Source organism: Rosa rugosa, chromosome 4, assembly GCF_958449725.1.
Source record: "Rosa rugosa chromosome 4, drRosRugo1.1, whole genome shotgun sequence".
Classification (NCBI taxonomy): domain Eukaryota; kingdom Viridiplantae; phylum Streptophyta; class Magnoliopsida; order Rosales; family Rosaceae; genus Rosa; species Rosa rugosa.
The window spans coordinates 38935334-38958371 of record NC_084823.1 but is presented as its reverse complement, the minus strand read 5'-3'; the positions used below and the strand labels follow the sequence as shown (position 1 = coordinate 38958371).

Genomic DNA, 23038 nt, shown 5'->3' with positions numbered 1-23038 from the left:
CGTCAGATGGCAACAGAACTATATTCATGAATTCAAACCGACCATATCTCCCCCATTATTTAGTTATTCAAAATCTACATCATGTCTACAGAATTTTCCTTGGTAATATCTGCTTTCTTTGACAATTATTAGAATATTAAGCAGGCAGGTTTGAAATGGACACAGTATTGATCCATTTGAATTTACATTGATAAATATTTGAGATGCAACACATTTCATACAAGTGATACAACAAAAATTGAATTGTTGGATTAGAATCGAACACCTTCATTTGTCTCTCTACACCCCACCCACCCCCCACCCCCAAAACACTCTTTTTCAGTTGACAGAGATGGGAGCCATCTGAATTACATGGTGCAAAGGTGCTCCGCTCTTCAGTTGAGCAAGTTCTTTGTGTATACGTAAAAGACTGTATGATGTTTGGAAAGAAAAAGAAAAAGCTACTGGGATCTCTGCTGTCTGGTATACTCCCACAGAGCAATGGCACCACTGACATGAACATTGAGAGATCTAACAACTCCCAACTGTGGAATCTCAAGGCAAGCATCCAGAATATGAATTATATCAACTGGTATACCTTCCTTCTCTCGCCCAAGAACCAGTACCTGGCCAGAGGAAAGAAATAAATAAATCGTCAATATTTTATTATGGAAATGGAAGGCATTCTCAGAATTCAATCAAATGAATGGCTGCCACTCTAACTAGATATGCCACTCTAACTAGATATGCAATTCAACTAGAAGCAAATAAAATTCAAAAGACAAATAGGCTTGGTAGAAAAATACATATCATGGTTCTTTGTATAAATCCAGCACTTCTTTTCTTTTTCTGCTGACAACTACAGCTATTTTTATCCTCTCCTTATTTTATTTTTTTCCGTTTTTAAATTAAGCTAGGATTTTCTCAAGTACCACAATGATATAGAAATGCTTAAAACGAGTACAGAGTATTTCAATTGGTCCGCTGGAGCTTCCCAAATCCACTCATAATCACCAAAGTAAATATTTATGACAGAGCGACTTACTGTGTCTTTTGGAAATATATATTGATCAAGAGGTATACTATTTGCAGTCTGCTCTAGTCCTAAAATTGAGAAGCCTTCTCGTTTCTTTTTCTGAAGGAACACCTTCAAACTATTCACTGGGACTTCAATGATAGGAACCCACTTCTCTGCAGTCACACTAGAGGGGGGAAAAAAAGAATAGAAACTGCAATTAATTTACTAGATACAACCGAAAAGTCCACAAGTTAAATATATACTACCACAAATTTATCATACAACAGGTTGATCCGTTTGATATTAAAACAAAAATAGTGGAAGAGCCATTTGTTTTGCAATGTAGTATGGGGAACCATGCAGGGCACAACACATTGGAAATTTTTCATCAAATATAAACATCTTTTGGAAATTTTATTTGAGCAATATTTTATTTCATTATTATCATACTTTTGTTTGGGGAAGGGAATACAGGATCCCAGCTCAAGGTGTTGTTAAAACCTGAGTTTACCAAGCATGATAGCACAATAGTGTAAACACATGGATTTCAAGCAATCATAACTCCCTCCAGGTTCCCAAAAACTAAAAAGAGAAGAACACTACAATCAAGTGAAGTATATATGTCCACATGTAATGTAATCACCTATCGATGGTAGAGAACTATTGACAAACCTGATGAGTTGGAACTGTTTGTCATGTAACACGTTCGTATCCGCAATGGCCAAACTTGATGCTTTAAATACCTAAGAAGAACAATGATGTAAGAGAAATCGAGCTGAAAAGCTGGGCAACATAATTGAGACACGGTAGTGAAAAATGTTCATCATAACTCATAACAAACCTCACAAGTCCGTGCAAGGCCAGCTAGGTTAGGTATCCGATCAAGCAGAGATGCTACAAGGATAAGACGTTGTCTGCTTGATCTCTCTCTTTCCATTCCTAGAGTTCTAGACTGCAGCACCTGAGCAAGAAGCTTATCGTCCTTTTCTATTTCTGTATTGATTCCACATCAGATTATATCAATTTTAAGTTTTCTATAGAGCAGTTATAAACATAAACAATTGTAAGAACCCAACGTTTTAGCAACTGCTATTGTCCCAATCTACCTGGTAGGTTCACAATTGGGTTCATAGCATTACTCTTTTGTAAGTAGTGGGGTTAGCATGTGCAATCTGGTTGGGAGAAAAAGTTGGGATACACACAATTTTCTCTATAAGAAATTGGATTTTGTCAAAAAACTTTGAGAAGCTTATACATACCCTGAAGTTGTTTGTAAGTTTCTTGGTTGCCCAAGAAAGAATTAATGTTTATGTCTTGCTTCTCGTGTTTAGACAGAGTAATCTTCTTCTGAAAATCTAGTGAGATATCTTTAGGCAGCTGGGTACTCAATTTTCTTTCATTAGCATTAGACAGTATCGCCATGCGGTCTTGATCTCCATCAGATCTCAAACTCTCATTCTTAATAGTCACAACATCCTTTGCCATTGAATTTCGAAGGTCTTCCCTCACATCCTGTAACACTCAAATTTGAGATACTAATCATAAAAGAAATTAAAGCCTGTAAACCATGAAAATATACTTACATTCAGAAAGTTGAGCACTTGCTCCATAAGGGATATTGGTACACATTCAAACTCGACGTCCTTCAATAAAAGATATGGATTCAGTTATTTACCATCAAACCAGGAAAAAAAAAAGGGAGAAGGAGAAGAAGAAGAAGATAAAGGATGAATAATATGGATCGTCCTATATTGACATGTCTGATAAGCCAAACTTATAAAGGAATTAAATACTATCCTAAACATATATATGATACATAACAGTGATTAAATCACTCACATCGTTTTGTATGTATAACTGACTATCCTATTGTACATGGAAAACAGATATGGGTTCTCTTGCTTCATATTTTCAGCCATAATAACAATTTTATTGTGTTTTAACTATTAAATCCATGTTTTTCAACCTCGAAGGTTTTCTCGCTCTCTTTCTCTTTTTTTTATTTTTTATTCTTTGGTCGGAGAGTAAAATAATACATTTGTTAGATCTATATTTTTCTTACCCTAAACGGTTAACCCGTTTTGATATAATCTTTAATTAGCAAAAGCAAATAAAGAGACAAATGTACAGCTAAAGAACAGTAGGATGCTAAAAGTATACTTAATGCAAAACAAAGTAGGACTTAATTAACAAACAAAGACCCTGACCTCAACCCGGTTGATGAAAACGCCCGCAGGAGTGACCGAGCTATCGGGACTGTAGGCATCAAGATATCCTTCCATTGATTGTCGTAAGCTGAAATACATACACGTAAGAGGCATGAGAAGAAAAGTGCCTTTATTTAAGTTATGCTTCATTCTAAGCACAAAGACGGATATAAAATGCACATGTTTTGCATGTTCCTGGATGCGTAGTTCTTCCATCTCTTTTGTTGATTTGTAGACTATTTTCTTCTTCCTTGTTGGTGTTGTATTGTAGACATCGACATTGTTCTTCTTTTCAACAAATTACTATAATCCTATCAAACAAATCTCATAGTAGATTTTTCCCTTGCACCCAGAGAATAATTATTTTATAACTATTGAACCGGTAAACTCCGCACATATACACAACAACCGTGACCACTACCAGGTTAACTTATCAATTTGCAGGTCATACAAACTAAGGCCCAAATATAACAATCACAGGCTAGTATCAACTGATGAGAAAGGCTCGCCTAGGATATCAGCATCTAATAGACAGGGGAATTTGGAATGTGTTATTTAAATTGCCACTTTCTACAAAGACAAATACTATGAAATACTGACTCAGACTGACATTATACTTAAGTGGAAAAAACAAAAAAAAATAAAAAACATTCACACACTTGAGATATCATACCGCGTACAATCAGAATTCTTTGCGAGGTAGGATTTGAGATCCTCAAAACACCTCTTCTCTAAAGTCATAGTTTCAGAGGCTTTAGAATCCAATGGAGGGAACAATTTGCAAAGAACTTGGTAAACCAGCAACTGCAAAACAAATGAACTCTCAATAAATACACGAGCATTCAGAAAAAGTAGAGCCAAAATAATATGATACGCAGTAATCGACTTTAGATTAACCAACCTGGGTGAAACCACGTAGACTGTGGTGATGTGAGGTTAATAGTGGAACTATAGGAGGAAGTAATTCATTCAGATGTCGGTGTTGAACAGATTGAGATGCATGGAGGATGACGTTAGCTGCTATAAATACGTAAGAAGAGAGAGCCTGCATTTCATGTCTAAAAGTTAGTATAATGGTGTCCAGTACAAACTCATAACGACTTCAAAAGTGTACATACCTGAGGCCTCATGTCATAATCTCTTAATATAGGAACTAGTTGCTCCCCAACCTGTAGGGATAATACAAGCATTAATAAGTGCCTTGTCCATATTTCAAACAAAGATACACAAAATCTTGCAAGAGATACTCAAGACAAAGAAAAGAAGCCGAAGAGGCATGAAAGTGTTAATCCTTGAGTTACTTCGTAGAAGCCAACCCAATACAAAATAATGCTCATGCTTAACACTTCTCTATTCCGGACTTCAAGGCTGCATTTTGTTAAAGGTTCAGAAGAAAAGCCAATACAAGTCCAGCTTCATGGTTAACCAGTTAAATTTACTAACTGCTCATTGAAACCAAACTATCAAGCTCTGGTTAATTTGAACTGTTTACTTTTCAGGCAACTTAGAAGTTATTTAGTACAGGCATACAAATTTCATTTTCTGATCTCTGAAGTCTTAACCCAATCCTACTGTATCTATAGGATAATGGAACATGTACTTGATTGGTGTTAACATGCTGTATACATCTTTGCCAAAGGTTTAGCATCTGTTACCCTACTTTTTACTTTCATCATCTTTTTTAGAAGAAATAAAGAAAATAACATTTTGAGAGGTCCACAAACTGAAAACAAAAGGGCAAAAACCCAAAGATCCCTCAAAGAGACTAGAGGTCCAAAAAGATCTAAAAGAAAAACTCCAAAACCCAATAACCATCACTTCAAAATATCTAGCAAATCTCACATAGATAAAGGGAGCACCCTTTAAAGTTTATACAAAGACAAAGATCTCTCAGATCTAAAAGAAAACTCAAAACACAATGACCATCACTTCAAAACAGCTCCCAAATCTTGCATATTATATAAAGGAGAGCACTCAGAGCACCCTTCAAACAAAGACTAAAATCAGTAGCAAAAGAACCCACTACAACTCGAAACCAATTTTGAAAACAAAAGCAAAACAGCTTTCTTTCAACAAGAAACAAAACTAAGACCTACAAAGACAAAAGTTACAGCAAGAGACTACTTGTCAACATACAGCTGCCTTCCAATCCATATAAATAACGGAGAAGCAATCCTCAACCAAGTACTGATGCTAGATAGTTTTTCACTTGTTTGTGAACAAACTCTCAAACTAAACGAGGATAGAACCAAGGCCTCTATATGAGTAAAACTACAAACAAACAACAACACCCCTCTCTCTCCCCCCCCCCCCCCCCCCAAAAAAAAAAAAAACCCCACTTCACAGATATTATGAAAGAGATAGTTGTTGCACCATGAAACCACTAAAGGCAAAATCTTACCAGTGATGGAAACTTTAAGTATATATTAATTGCAAATGTTTCCAAATATTGACGAACTGCAGGTAAGTTGTTCCTCTGCAATAAATAAACAAGCAAATAATTAAACCTTGACCAACTAACAAGCAATAATAAGAACAGTAACAAATAGTCAGCCTTCTCATCTCCTGGAGGAAATTATAGTTAAGGGGACAGCTATAACTAGTTTACAACAAAAGTGATATTCCACAGTTTCTTGAACTCTAGAATCTGTTAAGGGGACAGCCTTCTCATCTGTGACTAATTTAGAAAACCGCATTGGATAATGGTCCAAGACCGATGTGTGGTTACCTAAAAACTGTTAGACTACATATTCAAATTACACAGTAGTCCAAAACAAGGGATTGTACAAACATGTTCAACTTGCCCCAGGAAAGAAAACATCGGACTATAACCTAGTTTACATCACCAAAAACATTTTTCAGAGAGGACTAAGGTCAAAGATTGGGACTCCCAATTATCATCCACTGTCATGCTTATTTTATTTTCATAATTAGTGTTTTGATAGGTATTTCATTTTAATGTCAATCTTTAGACTGAGCATGAATGACCAAAAGAGAGACAAAAATTAAGAATCAGGGATGGTAGCTTAAAATCTCAAAGAAAGCAAAACAAGACTGACATTTCTCAGCAATTCTTGAAAAGTGATCTTAATGGTAGATTCAAAATCTTAAGGACAATAGATTCTATTGCAGTCATTAATTATAGGAGACAACCACAAGGTGATATGGCATGATACAAACGTTACTTACATAGAGGGATGTGTGCAAGCAACGTGCAACTTCTGAAACTATATCTTGACAGACGAAATGTGACAAAATACATATCATTTGCCATGCCCGTACCTTTCTTCTATGAATCTGTAGAAAAAATGTGGAAGAACAACCAAATTTAACATAAAGATAAACCAATTCTAATAAACATAAACAAACAGAGAGGTCGCACCCACCAACCAGCCATCCACAACCCATTGGGTTGATGAACAATGCTATACTTATACCTTCAAGCATTTTCTACAGTATTTACAAGATTTTACACCATATAGATGGTTCAAACATCTTCCATTATTAATTACAGGAGTCCAGTTTTAATTCTTCATTTCTTCCTGGTCCAATAATTTTTGCTCAGAATAAGTGAGGTCCCTTATTCAACAATATGAAGGGAAATGATACTCACTGCACTATACTTCTTATACAACTCTTTTGCAAGATCCTTGTCGTTTACCTACAATAGCAGATGATGTAATCAACATGCAGAAATGTAATCAACATGCAGAAACAATTATAATCTTTATTTATCCTAATAAATAAAATTGTGATGCAAACTATTAAACAAATAGAAGATTGTGTAAGATATAATCGGAAGTCTTTAGCAACCACAACCTTGCAAACTAGCAGTTGCATGATTGATGGATGCAAAATTTTCTAATCAGTGCACGAGTTCTCCAAAAACAGACACTTTTAGAGAAAACAAACAAGAAACTTGAAGGACTGAAGAGGCAAGAGGATTCCATTCTCCATTTACTTTATATGCAAATGTGTGGCCCTTACACTCAAGGTCTTAATCAACTATTCAACTACATCATACTTAAATGCAACCTTCACTGGACAAGCTCCATGAAATTATAGGAAAGGCATTCAGAAATAACAAAGCTATTTTTTTGTTAATAGGACAACTGTGAGTTGCGACACAACAACTAAAATTAACAGATAGGATCAACTAAACGTGTTGAGGAACGTAGCAGTCCAGCTATGCTGGTAGGTCAGCTGTTTATCTTTGGGGCCAACTCAAGAATTATCTGAGAGACAAAGAACAAAGTATTTGAAAGATGCCTCCACATATGCAAATGCAAAGAAAACCAAATTCGACCTGCATGTGGCATCTATCTCATTTGGCCTAAGGCGCTGAAGAGTGAAAATAGAAAATGAAAAAATTAATTGCAACAAGCAATGGAGGCAATAAATCTCATAATGCAATCATATATCATTTAACAAAGAATAGGATAAGAGAACTGATAGAGGATTTTTTTTTTTTTTCCAGAATTTCCAATTGAATTGAGTTCCAGAATCAGATCTCTTCTATTATTTGTACAATGGTAATAATTTTTTTTTCCTTCCCCGGAAAGAGACATTTTATTAATAGCTCTCGAACATTACTGTAATGTGATTGTTGACAATAATAATAAAGGCTCAGAGTCAGTCTTGTTCCATGCTATCTAATGTAGCATAGATAGAAATTCAAAAGAAATATCGTGCATGCACACATAGGATGGGAAAATCTAATGTAACACAATAAATATTAAAACTAGACAGATTATAACCAATTACCTACCAAGTAAGTGATGCTAAACAAATATAGGAGCACATAGAAAACATAAAAAAGATATAAAGGTTGGGAAACAAATAAACAAAGCCAATACCGCGGAATCAAGAAGCTCAAGCAAAAACATTTTTCCAGATTCCAAAGCTGCATGGCAATCTGCATTTTCATTAGTTGATCCCACCATGACAGCCATGTCTGCTAGCTTGTAAAACAGAACAGCAACAGAGGCTCGTGCATACAACTCTGTATTAATAAATGCCTGACAAGGAGAAGCCAACAAGATTACAAACTTCCAACTTTCTAAAAAAAATAACCTGGATAAATTTAAATCATCTAAAATGAATTAGAACCAGGACAAGAAAAACAAATTCCTGTTCTAGTAAGTGCCAAACAAGGTAGATATTAATTATACTATTTCCAATGCAGACCCATGATACTAGTATATGATTACTTAAAAAGCTCATCCCAGCAACGCAATTCTATTTCTTTTAAAAAAAAAACAGCCCCAGATGACCTGATTCAGAAGATAAACAAGAGAGTTGCATCTAAACGGAAAACCGACTTATATAGAAGTTTCCTAGTCATCTGGAGAAACTAGCTACCAGCGTTGAAGAAGGCCCAAGGTTAAAGTATATTCATTGCTCAAAGGTAGATGATACATGTCATTGATACAATATATTCCCAACATTAACTCTCAATTATTATATACCATACTTTGGTCAGCTCAGGATCAGGGCCCTTTGCCAACAAAGAAACTTCAGCCCTGGTATCACGATTATCAGCTAATTCACCTTCGAAGTCCTCATCGAATGCAACTGGAGATGGAAAAAATCAGGTTAAAACTGATCTATTATGACAATGGAAAACAATATAAAAGTGTCAACAACTCAAGCATATGAGAGCGTAAGACTGACCAGAACCATGTAGAGACAGCAGCTTCAGCTCCTTCACATAGTACTTTATAATCCTAGGATATGATAGCCACAGCCCTGTTAAGTGTAATGCAGCAAGACGAATTGTACGGGGACTTTTCGTGCCTTCCTCTAGAATTTTCTCAAGAAACTGTCAGACAAAGATGTTAACAGATGCTCAATAACCTTATCTTTTTGTAACTGTAACCAGCAAAAAATTCACGCACACACAAGTGTGTTGCCACAGCATAGACATACATACAATATTATAAAAATCGCTAGGCGCTAGTCCATGTATCAAATATATATATATATGTATGTATTTATGTGTATATATATAATATGTCTGAGAGAGAGAGAGAGAGAGAGAGAGAGACTACACACCCACTTCAGAGGCCCAGGTGAACCATCAATTATATGCATGCTCTCATCACTAAATAGAGATGAATGGAGAACGGAAGACAAAAGTGCAGCAATAGGTGCAACCTTCCGCTTGTTGCAACTGACATGCAATATCCAAGAAGAACGAACCAAATGCCACAGCATCTGAATTAACAAATAGTCAAAGGAGTGTGAACACTGTTAACTATGTGACTTAAACAGTACATAATCTGAAGCAAAGTGCATAAAATGGTAATATTTATCAACGCATACTTGAGACATTTATTTTGATGCCATTATTTAATGAGACTTAATATTCTATTATTTCTTAATCTCTCAAGATGCTCAACTTTATCAACGCATACTTGAGACATTTATTTTGAACTGAGGATTCCCTCAGTTCACCAAGAAGTCATTCTACCATTTGACAGTGACAGAAACAAACATGCAAAGCTTACATTATGTCATAAGGATGAAAGCTTTTCTATGCCCCAGTTAATAAAACTAAATTAACAGTTCACATCAAACTTATATGTCCCCATTACCCACATCAAGAATTCCCTTAACCATGACGTCTGCACTGAAAGAAGTACCATTAAAGTTGAAAGAACAACTGAAATAAGTCATATCGGTGATCATACAAATGATGAGAGATATAGCAGGCTTGACATAATTTTCATGCAATTATTCTCTTAAAGAAGGGAAAAATTTCTTGATTCGAAAAGAAATTCTCCAACATATTTTTTTCTGACAAGTAACAGCTTTTTACCAGCTAAACAAAAAGCATAATACGAAGAACCGGACAAGAAGTCTGCATAAGAAAGACAGTTTGAGCAACAGAACAAGCTGCTCAACTGACACTATAACACTAAACTTTCCAAACCAACAATAGAAATTACTTCTGAAAAGGAATAGCTTTTTACCAGCTAAACAAAAAGTATAATACGAAGAACCGGACAAGAAGTCTGCTTAAGAAAGACAGTTTGAGCAACAGAACAAGCTGCTCAACTGACACTATAACACTTAAATTTCCAACCCAACAATAGAAAATTCCTCCCCCACCCCCCGTTCTTAAAAACCGCATCTAAATTAGTGTGTTCTCTCAGTAACCACTATATGTGAAATTTTGAAGAGTATAAGAATGGCCGACAAACATTGCAGTCAAATACAAAGGGATTAGCACCTCATTTAGGTAGCCATATATGGCAAATTGTTTCAGAGTGGGACTGCAGTGTACATACAGAGCACTTGTACACCCACTCTCCCAGTAAGCATCCCACCCCCAGAAAGGAAATTAAAAGGAACAAAGTAATAATAGTTAGATTATGACTTATGGGTGAAATTTCACAGCAGTAAAACCAGATTGTTGTTCAGCTGGTGTCAGAACTATATTGCAACCTATCATCGACAGAATGCAATAAATGGAGTTAGAAATGTACCTGGGAATCCACCCCATCACATAAGCAGACAAGTGAACCAGACTTTCCTTGGGCAAATAAGTCCAAAACTAATCGGACAGATCTGAGCATCGGTAAAACAGAACCCTCCCCAGCATTCTCAAGGCTGCAGATTATAAAGTGAAAGTGGCAAGTCAACAAGGAAAAAGAAAAGATCCTTCAGCATTGGCTATTATTATTACTATAAGACACATTTAAACATCAGACTGCAATAGAATATCTAAATTACACTTATCCACTATTCAAAGAAGCCAAGCAAAGAGATCTTCAGCAAGATTAATACATAATTTACACACACACACACACACATATAATTTACAAGCCGCTGGATTTGGACAAAACAATATTGCTAGATTACAGTCCTCTCCCCCAACCCCAAATGGTAAACCCAACAAAACTTATATAGGTTTAATGAAAACATACACAAATATAACTGTTCTTGCATCTTACCTCTCAAGAATATCAGAAAAAATACATCGGAGAGCAGCACCTGAGAAGACAAAATTATTTGCCTCTAGAAGAAGCCCATTCATAAGAGCATAGCAAGGAATTGACAAAAGAGATTCTAGGCAAATCCACTGCATCAGATACAGAAAAATATTGGAATAAGTGAGAACACCCACAATTATCCATGGATAGAATAAAGTGAGCTTTATGCAAATGGAAGTACCAGTCTAACAATGCAATAGAAACTTAGGAATAAAAGAAAAATTGCTTGATTTATTAGTAGGAAGAAACAGACTCAGCTACTTAACACAGAATAACAAAATTGCTAAACATTTGAATATATCATTTATCCTTTATGAAATTCCAATTTTCAAGATCAATTTCACTGCTAGCAGGAACAAAAATCTTAAATAAATATTGATATTAAAAATGTTATGTAATATTTCTCACCTTCCAATTCATTAAAATTGCACATCGAGAGCGTACAAATACTCCTACTGTAAGGAGCTTATTTATGTTCTGAAGAAAAGAAAGCACCAAAGAATCCAACAGAGGTTTGCCATCTGATAGTAATGAGCTGTCATTTTTCTTAAGTATATCCAAAGTTTGAGGAGAACACACAGACACTAGTGCTGTGAGAGTAGGAGCTAACGCTTCATATGCTGCAAGACGTATTTCTGCTCCAGACTGCGTTGCGGCAGACGCATAAACACCACCATTAGCTCAAGACAAACTATGAAGCTTTAAAAATAAATCTTCATTACAAGTTAGAACTAAACTCTACAACTTAATTTACAATGAAAAAGATCCAATCGACTTGCAAAGTACCTCTGAATCACAAGCTGGAGATGAAATAGTCTTCCAGTAGAAATCCCACAAAAAATTAATAGGAAGATCAAGTGAAACATCAGTTTTAACTCGTGCACAGAATGAGGAGATAGTTGCAACAGCTTTCATGGACATAATCTGTTCATACACAGAACAAAAAACAAGAAAAAGAAAGTAGCAATTATCAATAATGAAAATGCAATAAATTCAATGGCTAGTAAAAGCATCACCAAATAAAAAATGCCCATATCCAAAACCACGAGGGAGTTTCTTTCTGTATATAAAGCACAAAAGAGACAAGAGCAAAGAAGCACACTAGACCAAATCCAAAAATTGCTCCTTACCATGTAAAATACTAAAAAAAATTAGAAGCTGTATTTAACTAAAAAGATGCAGCAAAGGTGAATGAACAAATATATTGACTGACGTAAACTGTAAACATTTGATTACCAGTACAAAATAAAACAAAAGGTGAAGAAAAGTACAAAAGGATCATTCCTAAGCTTCACCATGTGTGAACAATAAAATCATTTACTCATACTAACACAGAACTGCGCCTACCTAAATGTTGCACGAAGTATATAATAATTACAAGTAAAATAAGAGATTACAGAAACAATGTGCCTGATATTCTTCAGCATTTAACTGAACCAAAGATAACTATAAGTACAAAGAATCATACTGCTTGCAATACAGCAGTAGTGGTAGAAGATGACAACCGGCGTTGACTAGGTCCTCCAAGTTTTCCGGTCACAGAACCAGGAAGGGTTGCATCTCTCGTCTTAGTGGTATTGTTATTTGAGAATATGGAACAAGACAAGTTTGCAAAAGAGACCAACTCCTCCTGCAACCCAAACAAACATACGGGCCATTAATAGCAAGTTGACAGGGAAGGCCATATAAATCTTCCAAACTTGTGGCAATTCTTTCACATACCAATATGAGAAGAAAAATGTCAGTGAACTTTTGATATAAATTAGGAACATCTGCATGACTAAATTCATTCATTGATTCTGGCACAAAAAACTCTGATTCGGTTCTAAGCTTAGAACCATGTTTGGCAACTCTTTCTTGCATCATCTGAAGCTCCAGAACTAGACTCAAGATGAGGATGAAAAACTTCACAGGAAATAGGTCCATCTTATTGTTTTGTTTGCAGACATCACTACCGTGATTTTGAATAAACTGGACAAATCATCAAAACAAAGAGTCAAACCTTGTATTGAGAAAAATAATAAAAGAAATAGCAATGCCTAATAATAGGACAATGTCCCAAACAAAATGCTTTGATTTGTCAGAATATACTAAAATTTGAATAGTATAAAAGATAAAGAAGGAGCATATAAGAAGTTGCAGGAATAAAAAAAGGCATACCATCAGTATGGGTAACAATTGATATTCCTCCTTGCATGCAATAAAGAGCACTCTTGCCCACCGCTTCGCTTCAAATTCCCATGCATCCAAATCTTCATCGTCAAAAGTGGTTGAATGGCAATGGCTTGTAAACCTATTTGGAAAGTCATAAAGACTCTTCAGGAGCTTCATTTCAGTACTGCAGCAGTTGACACTACAACGCTTACCACACCCCATAAGCCATTGTCGTATTTTCTCTCTTAAGGGACCTAGAATTAAGAGGGGGAGGGGGAGAGAGAGAGAGAGAGAGAGATGTGTTATAGACTGCTGAAAAGCGACTTGGAGCACATGCATCAAATTTCAATATCAAATGTTGGTAACTCTAAGACTACTTGGACTTCTTCCTTATTTTATTTATTAATTTGGCAAAGTAGATTTATTGATCACATATTCAGTCCAAAAGAAATATAGGTCCATCTAGATTTTCATAGGCATATCTGTTACATATACACAAACTCATGTATGGTGGTGTATTAGTGAATTTACTTTATAGTAGAAAGGAAATATTTCATTAGTAAAAAAGAAGAAATTATAGCAAGTGGATAAGGCCCATAGACTAACAGAAAGAACCTACAAAAACTCAGAAAATAACAAAGTCCCAAAGACACAGCCAAAACCAGCCTCACTTCACTACGCTAAACAAATTCAGAATAAATGAAGAAGGGCAAATCCCCAAAATGGTACCTGTAAGATATATACCCCCAAATTGGTACCTATAGTATGTCTCCATTGACCAGATTGGTGCCTCCCCCATACTTCCGTGAGAATTGAGCACATAGGAAAACAAATTTTATTAGGTATAGGTACCACTAGGGGCATTGACCCCATTAGAAAAAGTGTTCAATTAAATGGTCAGAGGTACCAATTCTGGCCAGTAGAGATACTATAGGTTCCAAATTCGGGAAATCTTTCTCTCAGGTATGGCTTTTCGCCAATTCATAATAGTAAAGGTATCATTTTGGGAATTTACCCACTGAAGAAAGGGAATAGTCTCTTGAGTCAGTACTCAGTAGTAGCCAATGCCTATAAAGCAAACCAAAACCACACCCAATCCCAAATCCTCATAAATAGTTCTGTAACCCTTCCAGAGTCAGTGTATGCATGTATGTCTTATTATTTTTCTAAGAGAAATAATTTATGCATCAAAAGAACGATAAAGTAAGTGGACAAGAGGTCTTGCCCTGAAAAATAATAAATAAAAGGGCTAAATACTGGTTACTACCCTGTGGTTTATGTCCAAAATTAATTCAGTCCCTGGACTTCTAATTTCATCAAAAACACCCATTTACTTTCAATTTTGATCTAATAGGTCCAATTCGTTAATATTCTGTTATAGGTTCAAGTTATAGTTGGATTATTTGTTGAAAAACTATTTATTTGATAGATTTCTAATAGTGAGACTCACTCCTAAATTGACTATGCATGTCACCTCAATACTGCATCATAAAACATAGGCCATATATGAGCCACGTCGACAAGTTAAATGACTCAATTGTCGGAAGACTAATAAATTGGACCTATTAGATGAAAATTGAAAGTGCAAAGGTGTTCTTGATGAAATTAGAAGTTCAGGGACTGAATTGATTTTGGAATCAAACTACAGGGTAGTAATCAGTATTTGGCCCTAAATAAAAACGACCCAAGAAACAACAGCAACTCAACTAGGAATCAAACAACTTACCCTAATAAAACCAATAAACCTAGACTATAGCTGCCATACACTCGTGATGTGTGTGTGTGACATGCACATGCATACAATGGATAAGTTCTAGTATTTCAGAGATCAATAGGAATAAAGCCGGACACAAAATGTGACAAGGGTAAAACTTACCACCATGATCAGTGAACTCCCATGGAAATGTTGAAATGAAGTGCAAAAGTACATCAAGAGGCAGATCACAGGTACACACCACTGAAGCAGCAGAGTCAAGGACTTTCTCACAAACTGGAGCCAGGAAAATGATAACCCATCAGTTATGCTCCGCCCTTAACGAATAAATATTAGAATGTAAATAACCACTTGTAAAGATGTAATATTATAATCTAACCAGATTAGTTATAGACCTCGAAGACGATAATTAGAATTGAAATGTTGTTTGCTGCTCTCAATAATAAATCTCAAGGCATCAAGCAAAACAATTTTGTCATTGTGAGGAGACTTTCCCACTTTGATCATGTCATGAACTCCATCTTCAAAGCACTGTGCATCAATTTCACTATTATTCTTTCCGACTTGACAAGCAGCAGAAGAAATGCATTCAGCAAGGCACATCAATCCAACTCTACCAAGAGGTTGCAGCTTAGCAGCAGATGCTAAGTCACTCAAAAACATAATGCACTTCCTGTAGCCATAAGCAAGATAATAAGAAACATATATCAACCTCTTTCGAAAGAAATCTCTAAAAGAATAGCGTTCAAACTGAACAAAAGGCTGTATGAATAAAGAATGAATGACGCAATTAAAGGTGAAACTCCATCACTAGGAGGGTATACAATAGAAAGACCAGAACTGAAGTATGTGAACTAGCAGAATGAAGAAAGCCATCAAGAAGAAACGGAAAGGGAGTGCAAGGAAAACATCCAACAATAAAGAAAATACAAAGTGTTTTGAAGGATTGTGTTCCAACGGAATAAATGAGGAAGATTTTCACAATCCACTTGCTTAGGGCAAAGATAAATAAATAAACTAATACATAAAAAGAGTGCAACGCCTAACTTAAGGTTTGTATTACAACTTTCAACAGTGGATCACACATAACAAACAAGAACAAATACAAATGAATTGAATCAGGAGTCCATTACCCTAAAAAAAAAAAAATAATAATAATAGTAGCTATCAAAGAGGCTAAAGATTAAAAGATCGATAAAATAAGAAATAGTAAACTTGTCCCAAACAAGCATCAGTTCATGACATCTAGTGGATCAAGCATACTATTTGAGAGTGAGCACACCCTAAAATCAGTAGTAATCGACACCCACAAAGCTGACCAAAACTTGCATTTGAATACAAAGTAGCATAGACATTCTATAAGTAATAATTTATGACATATCCAAACAACATGAGCAGAAATCAATTTTAAAGCAGGGGGGCATTCAACACAGATGGCACTAAATAACTTGTATAGGAATCTAACAACATAAGGAAGAACTTTTTTTGTCCTGAAAGAAAAGAAATCTGAACTCATATATTACATGGCTATGTCTATAACGTAATGAAGTGAGTTGGTAGCATGTCACATGCTTATACCAAACCTTATGAGCACATTATAATCAAATTCCAATACTTTTAATTAAAGCAGAGAATAAGTCAGCTCAATGCATTTACCCACATTAACCTAGTTCATGTGAAACACATTTTTATCACTGAAAGTGAAATGTAATCAGCCTTCCCATGAAGACAAGTCACTTCTGCACCTCTCTCTTAGCACTATATTTCAGAAATTACAAAGCATATCATGGCACATACCTCACATTCAGATAACTTGTATATTTGCTTAGAAAGTTAGCTGCACCTTCTATTGTCATTGAGGAGTATATTCCTTTTACACCTAAAGTGAAACAACAAAATAGTATGTCAACCTAGTGGAATGTGCCACTCCTAAGCAATAATTTTTCTTGTAAAATTAGCAGAGTGAAGACAAAGCAGTGAATCATCCTACTTAAACGAATTATATAAGGGACACATGGAAGCAAATGAAATGAGATAGTCACATATCTGAAAAATTAATTATAATTGCAAAACTTATAATATTGGAGACTTAGGAGCATGCCCTATATGATAATGAACCTCGCCTTATAAGATTAGTGATGACTTGTACATATCACTATGGGGTTGTCATGTGCTAGCTGTGATATGGGTGGTCATGATGGAAAGAAACAGAAGGGGGTTTGAAGTCTATACTGGTGCACAATGGAAGTGTTGGTTATGTGCATCTTTTTGAAAGCAGGATGTAAAGATTACACTCTCTCCTCTATTGTTTTATATCGAAAGCAGCTGTCCTTTAGGGCTCCTGCCTTATTTAGGCTGGTTCGGTAGCAGTTGAGGCCTTGTCTATTGCTCTATCTGTCTTCTCTAGTTTCTTTTTCTGTGGACTATACTTTCTATGATTTTATCAATAAAAGTTATATTCAACATAAAATAAAATAAAATATTAATGATGACCTATACTCCTAGCAAACAATATAATGATGACCTATACTATGATACAAAATGGTCAAGTACGCTCGATTCTGTTGAAAAGTCAAAGTCAAAAAGATTACCAAATTCTTTGTGATGCACAGGGTCATTTAGCCCTTGTATAAATGAACCAAGAACAAAATATCCAGGCACCGATCTTGCATGTGTGTCGTAATTCTTCCAATCAATCCCTAAAAATGACTGCATGATCAAGCACCTAACTGCAATTATACACAAAAAGGGAGTTATCTGTGAATTCAATTGTTATACGAATAAGTAAGAAAAAGAGATTAAGGGTAAACATTTTAACATAATAAACACCAGATGGTAGAACATTCACTTCACTATTACCTTGAGGATTGTCATGATTAAAACCCCGTTCCCACAAAATTGCTAACCAGTTAAAGATTTCTCCTGGACTTTCGATCTGGTTTTGATGAACTGCTCCACTGATAGAGGTTTTATTATTAGCATCTGAGCTAGAGTTTCGAAGTAACAAGGATACCTGGGGAACAAATACATGAAAAAGTCGGTAATACAGAGTCTTAATAAGAATGTAACCTCATTAATGTCAAACATTCATTTTGCTTCTCTAGAAGTGTAGTGAGTTATGCTCGTATGTACATTGCCTGTTTGGGACTGCTTCTGAAAGGCCTAAGAGCGCTTTACAAATTTGACTAGTGCTTCTCAAAACCACTTCCAAGTGCTTCTAAAACTACCCAAGACACATTCTAAAATTTTTGCAATTTTTTAATATTTATAACTAATTTCAAAAGTGCTTCTGGCCCTCCCAGAAGAAACCCCAAACAGGCTAATTCAGCCTATAATAACAACCCATCCTGGATGAAATTCAGTACAGGTACATGACGACATGAAGAACGCAATAACCATGAAAATAAACCTGGTAATTCCAAGCTGCTTCAACGAGGTGAGTTCCATACTCTTCAAGCATTTCATACAGCAATACAAATGCCTCCCACTTGTTCTGGCTGTCCAGAGAAGACTCAACTTGGCTACATATTTTCCCCACACCCAGAGATTTAGCTTCCTTATCAGCCCACAGCTCCCTCTTTGTCATGCCGTGAGGCATTGAATTATTTTCAGCCGATATATCCTCTAAAACACCGGAGGATTGGGCTGCTCCATTTATGCGTAATGCTATCTTTAAGATGTGTAACGATTGCTTCCTCACTAAGCTCTCCTTATCAACCTGAACAGTAAAACCCCAAAAATAAAGAGAAATATCCTGAAAATCAATAGTATTTTAAACAGTAACTGATGAAGTCATAATTTTCAAGTACCAGGCCTCTTTTAATCTCGTCCCAAAATTTTGTTTCAGCTCTTATATCAAAACATTCCACTTTATCACTCATGTTGGTATCACCACTTTCTTCTGTAAAAGGAAAAAAAGATAGGTACAAGGAGAGTACGCCAAAAGCATCTCTTCTCTCCACGGTTCCAAGAGAAAACAGTGTCCCACAGCACTTCCAAATTTTCATAAAGAAATTGTTCCTGGAAGCCAATTAGATATATTCAGTTATCACATTCTATATAGGTAAAATATCTGAAAGACTAATGAGGTTTGTAGAAATTGTAATATCTACCTTGAAAGTGTAAAGGTCTGCCCATCTATTGAGATTTGAAAAGAGCAATAAGAAGAAAATGCTTTGAAAATGATTGGGAGAAGAAAGGCAGTAGCACAGGACCGGTGTTCCAAATTTTGTAAAAGCAATTGCTCAGTCAAGCTACAAAGACCCCAAGTCAATTTACCAGCAAAATTATCATCAAAACACCCATTTGCAATTATTGATTCTGAGGAGGCAGCTATTTTCTTGCTTTGAAGGACAGCATCAAGCATTAAGGTTAGGATGTGGCATGAAATTGGCAGCGAAGGTGATCCAGGTGGCGAAAGGATGTTTTTTGTACTCATTTCCATATGATTTACCCGGTCATTAGATCCCAACATGAAATGAAAAGTATCTGATACTTCCTTTTCAGGCATACCAATAGAACTAGCAACTAATGTTAGAAAAATTGGCACCAGTGTTGCCTCCACAACTACCCAGGTGTTTGTCTCAGTCACAGCATTAATAAACGATTCTGTAATCTGTTACCAAATTTGTGCCAAACCAATAACAGAGTGCACAGCAAGCAACAATTAGTTACGGGTTGATAGGCTTAAATGATGTGAATTTGACAATGTTACACTTTAAAACTTTACCTGGTTAAGCATATTGCGGCTGAACATGTGTGCCATCTTTATCAATGGAAGAAAACATTTCCATATAAATGATTCCAAAGCACCAAGATTAGTGTCTGCAGAGAAAAAACATTTTGTTGAACAGAATATTTAGACCCATGACATTATTATAATACTCTGATGGCAAATGCTTTTAGGTTTTAAAAGGCGCTGAGCCGCTAGATTGAATCAAAGATACTAGCCTATGTGTTATTGCTATTTAAAACATAGGTTGAAATTAACAACACTTACAATAAAGTATCCTCAGACGTTTAAACAATGGATTAATACAACATAACAGTACAGAAAGACACAAGATGAAAGCGTGTATTTGAAATAACAAACTTGGTTGAGCAAAATAAGAAAACTTCAAAGATCACTCAACAATTTTCATTTTCAATACATAATAAAGATCCATATCATCATACAACTTCTTGGCAACCAAGCAGAACCTCATAGTTCAAAAACCCTAATAGCATTACTACTTGGAAAAAGATTACAGAAACCATTTTCTTTTTAGAAGGAACGATGATATATTAGTTAAGAAGAGAACACTATTAGAAACAAGATTTTATTAAAACAATCTATAAATGGTGGATAAAATTCTGTATAAATAAGAACCCAGTTCTAAGTAACAAAAATAACCATTTGTGAGATGGAATTTGGGATCATGAGTTACCAAATTTCTTTAGAAGGTGACAAAGTGCCCCAACCAATGATGCCAGATAGTTACAGTCATGGGAGTCCAACTTCTGGTCGTTTTTCATGACACCCTATCAGTCCAAAACAACAAAAACAAAGATAAACATTATCTCAAATTTAACCACCCCATGTTCACTAAGCTAGTGAACTGGGAGACATATTAATAATGCAGTTATAAAAAAAACAGGCATGATTTAATTTTCATATACTAAAACTAAAAGTCCACCAAATCTAAACCAAAATAATCACAATAGAAACAGGGTACCGTTCAAGTTGCAGATAACATTAATCCGTTAAATACAAAAGAGACCCTTATTTACTTTCCAAATTTGTGACAAGCTCACTGTTACATGTGCAGACTTGTCTTGAATGCATAGGGTGTTTAATTTGAGTAGAAATAGGACAGTTAAATAAGTCTGCTTTCCTTGACTTTCTTTACATGAAGATAAAAAATCTCGTTAGTCTTCCTAATGTTTGGCTATGGCATCTAATTTTGTTGCACTCTCCCTACTTGTGTGGCATTTACCATTGTATCAGTTATTTTATGACGTGGAGTGTATAGTGTATACTGAAGGCAAGGATCAGATTCTCATTTCTGCAAAATCGGAAGACTTGGATTCCCTTGAAGAACCCAACTTGTCTAAAGTCTATTGTGTATTCTTATTCTAGACAGGTGAAAGAAAAAATGGTCAGTTTGTACCAATGTCTTACTGGAGATCAGGCATGCCCAGCTGAGTGGAGCAGTTAGAGAAAACCTATAACATTACTATACACTGGTGACCAGGGCTTTTGAATCCAGTGGCTGAGTGTTTGATAAACTCACCACATCAGTTATCAATTTGTCATTTATTCTGTTAAAGAGGTGCATCACTACCATCATCCCACCCTGAGGGTGGCAGTTAGTCATGGTATAATTTTTCTTATTTCTGCAGTGGTAGAGCTGCTTTTAGTGAAGCTTCAGACTCGAGTATTATAATGTAATCTAAAGTCTGATGCTTAGCTTCTGCTATCGGTTTTCCGTAGACAACTTATCCTCAGCTTGTTCTTATTAGTTTTACATAAAGCATGTTTCTTACTAAAACATGGACATCACATTGCCAATTGCACTAATCCTTTGATGTAACCCCACCTCTCTAAACCTCTCATGTTTTCTTCGGCATTCAAGATTGGTTCTTTTTACACTAATCACCAAAGAAAACCCACCTCAACTACATTAAAACTCATTCTAAGACACTGGTATCAGTTGAATTCCAATGAACAACATTCCATCACATGCAAAAGAGTGCCTTTATACAATTCAATTAGGATTTTCTAACCAACCCAACAGAGCAATACAGCAATTCACAAACTGGGTATTGCTCAAAGTAAACCAATCATACCTCAGAGAGCTTGGTGAAAGTGTCGAGAAGCGAAGCGAATAGCGACGACCGAGATACGCCGGTAGAGGCCAAAATGCAATCCAAGACGGCCGGAACAGCCGCCGGAGGGACTTGGCTGAAGCTGGTGGAGAGTGTAGTGATAAGAGTAGCCATAGAGTGGGTTTCTTGTGTCGACATACTGAAGAGACAGAGAGGTTCAGTTGGGGAAGATGTTGAATTCAAATGGGTGTTATAAACCCTAACGTCTATAATGGTCAAACACTTAAACCCTGATATCAGTCCCGCGGTTAAGGTTTTTGTCCCAATTTTTCTACACAATTACTTAAACCCTGCAATGGATCCTTTGTTTGTTTGTTTTTTTTTTTTTCACATGTTTTATCTAAAGGGAATTTATTTATCTTAAAACAATAAAAAAAAACTAGTGTTCCGCTCACATGCTCTCATCTCATGTGCATAGTTAACGCGACGTGTATAATACGTGAAAAATATGTATGTGTATTATTCGCACATTTCATTAAATAGTTCGTTGAAAAGTTCGGCAAATATTTTTTAATTAATCAAATAATTACATTTTTTTGGTTTTAAATATTAATTTATAATCAACTTTGTTCAATAATGTGTAAAATACCAAAAAAAAATGTAAAATTCGTGTATAATACGTGTACAATACTTTTGGCTTTAAAATACGAAAAATTTAACGAGTCCTTATCAAATATACGAAGTACAAAAATATTTTTATTAAGGATGAAGGAAACTACAGCTTAAAAGCCTCGAAACTTCCAATCGATCAAAAGGTAACAATTAAGGATGAAGAAGCATCAAGAGGTAATAATGAATGATGTCGTCGCACTTAAATTTTCACTGAGTAACATGTATTTGCAATAGCATCTGTCAAAAAATTAACTACATAAAGTTGAACTAAAAAAAAAAAAAAAAACACGTATGTATTAGTCTTCAACTAAGAAATTGATAGTAGGGCTGGGTGTTTTAGTCTAAAAGCTCGGCTCTACCCATCCGGACTAGACTGTCCGGTCTCTTTTAAGTTTTTTTAAATTTATGCAAAATTCGGACTGAATTATATATCAAATGGTTAGAGCCCAGCCCGTAGGACTTTAAAAAATAAAAAAATAAATAAATAAAA

General features: G+C 35.5%; 1 protein-coding gene across 1 annotated transcript; it reads right to left on the bottom strand.

Moving 5' to 3' along the window:
• Window positions 1-23: 23 nt before the first annotated feature.
• On the bottom strand, window positions 24-22190 carry LOC133743796 (uncharacterized). Its single transcript, XM_062171827.1, has 35 exons — window positions 21898-22190; window positions 20496-20589; window positions 19799-19893; window positions 19182-19684; window positions 18879-19089; window positions 18479-18787; window positions 17929-18082; window positions 17661-17798; window positions 16867-16948; window positions 15465-15742; window positions 15232-15345; window positions 13362-13609; window positions 12924-13172; window positions 12670-12831; window positions 11988-12125; window positions 11610-11846; window positions 11163-11290; window positions 10695-10818; window positions 9259-9420; window positions 8878-9025; window positions 8678-8778; window positions 8061-8222; window positions 6818-6865; window positions 6394-6501; window positions 5606-5680; window positions 4323-4373; window positions 4106-4249; window positions 3878-4008; window positions 3205-3292; window positions 2581-2640; window positions 2257-2509; window positions 1839-1990; window positions 1670-1740; window positions 1025-1181; window positions 24-605 (listed from the first exon to the last, which is right to left on the bottom strand). The coding sequence occupies exons 1-35, from the start codon at window positions 22072-22074 to the stop codon at window positions 441-443; spliced, it is 5517 nt and encodes a 1838-aa protein (XP_062027811.1). The 5' UTR covers window positions 22075-22190; the 3' UTR covers window positions 24-440.
• Window positions 22191-23038: the final 848 nt, after the last annotated feature.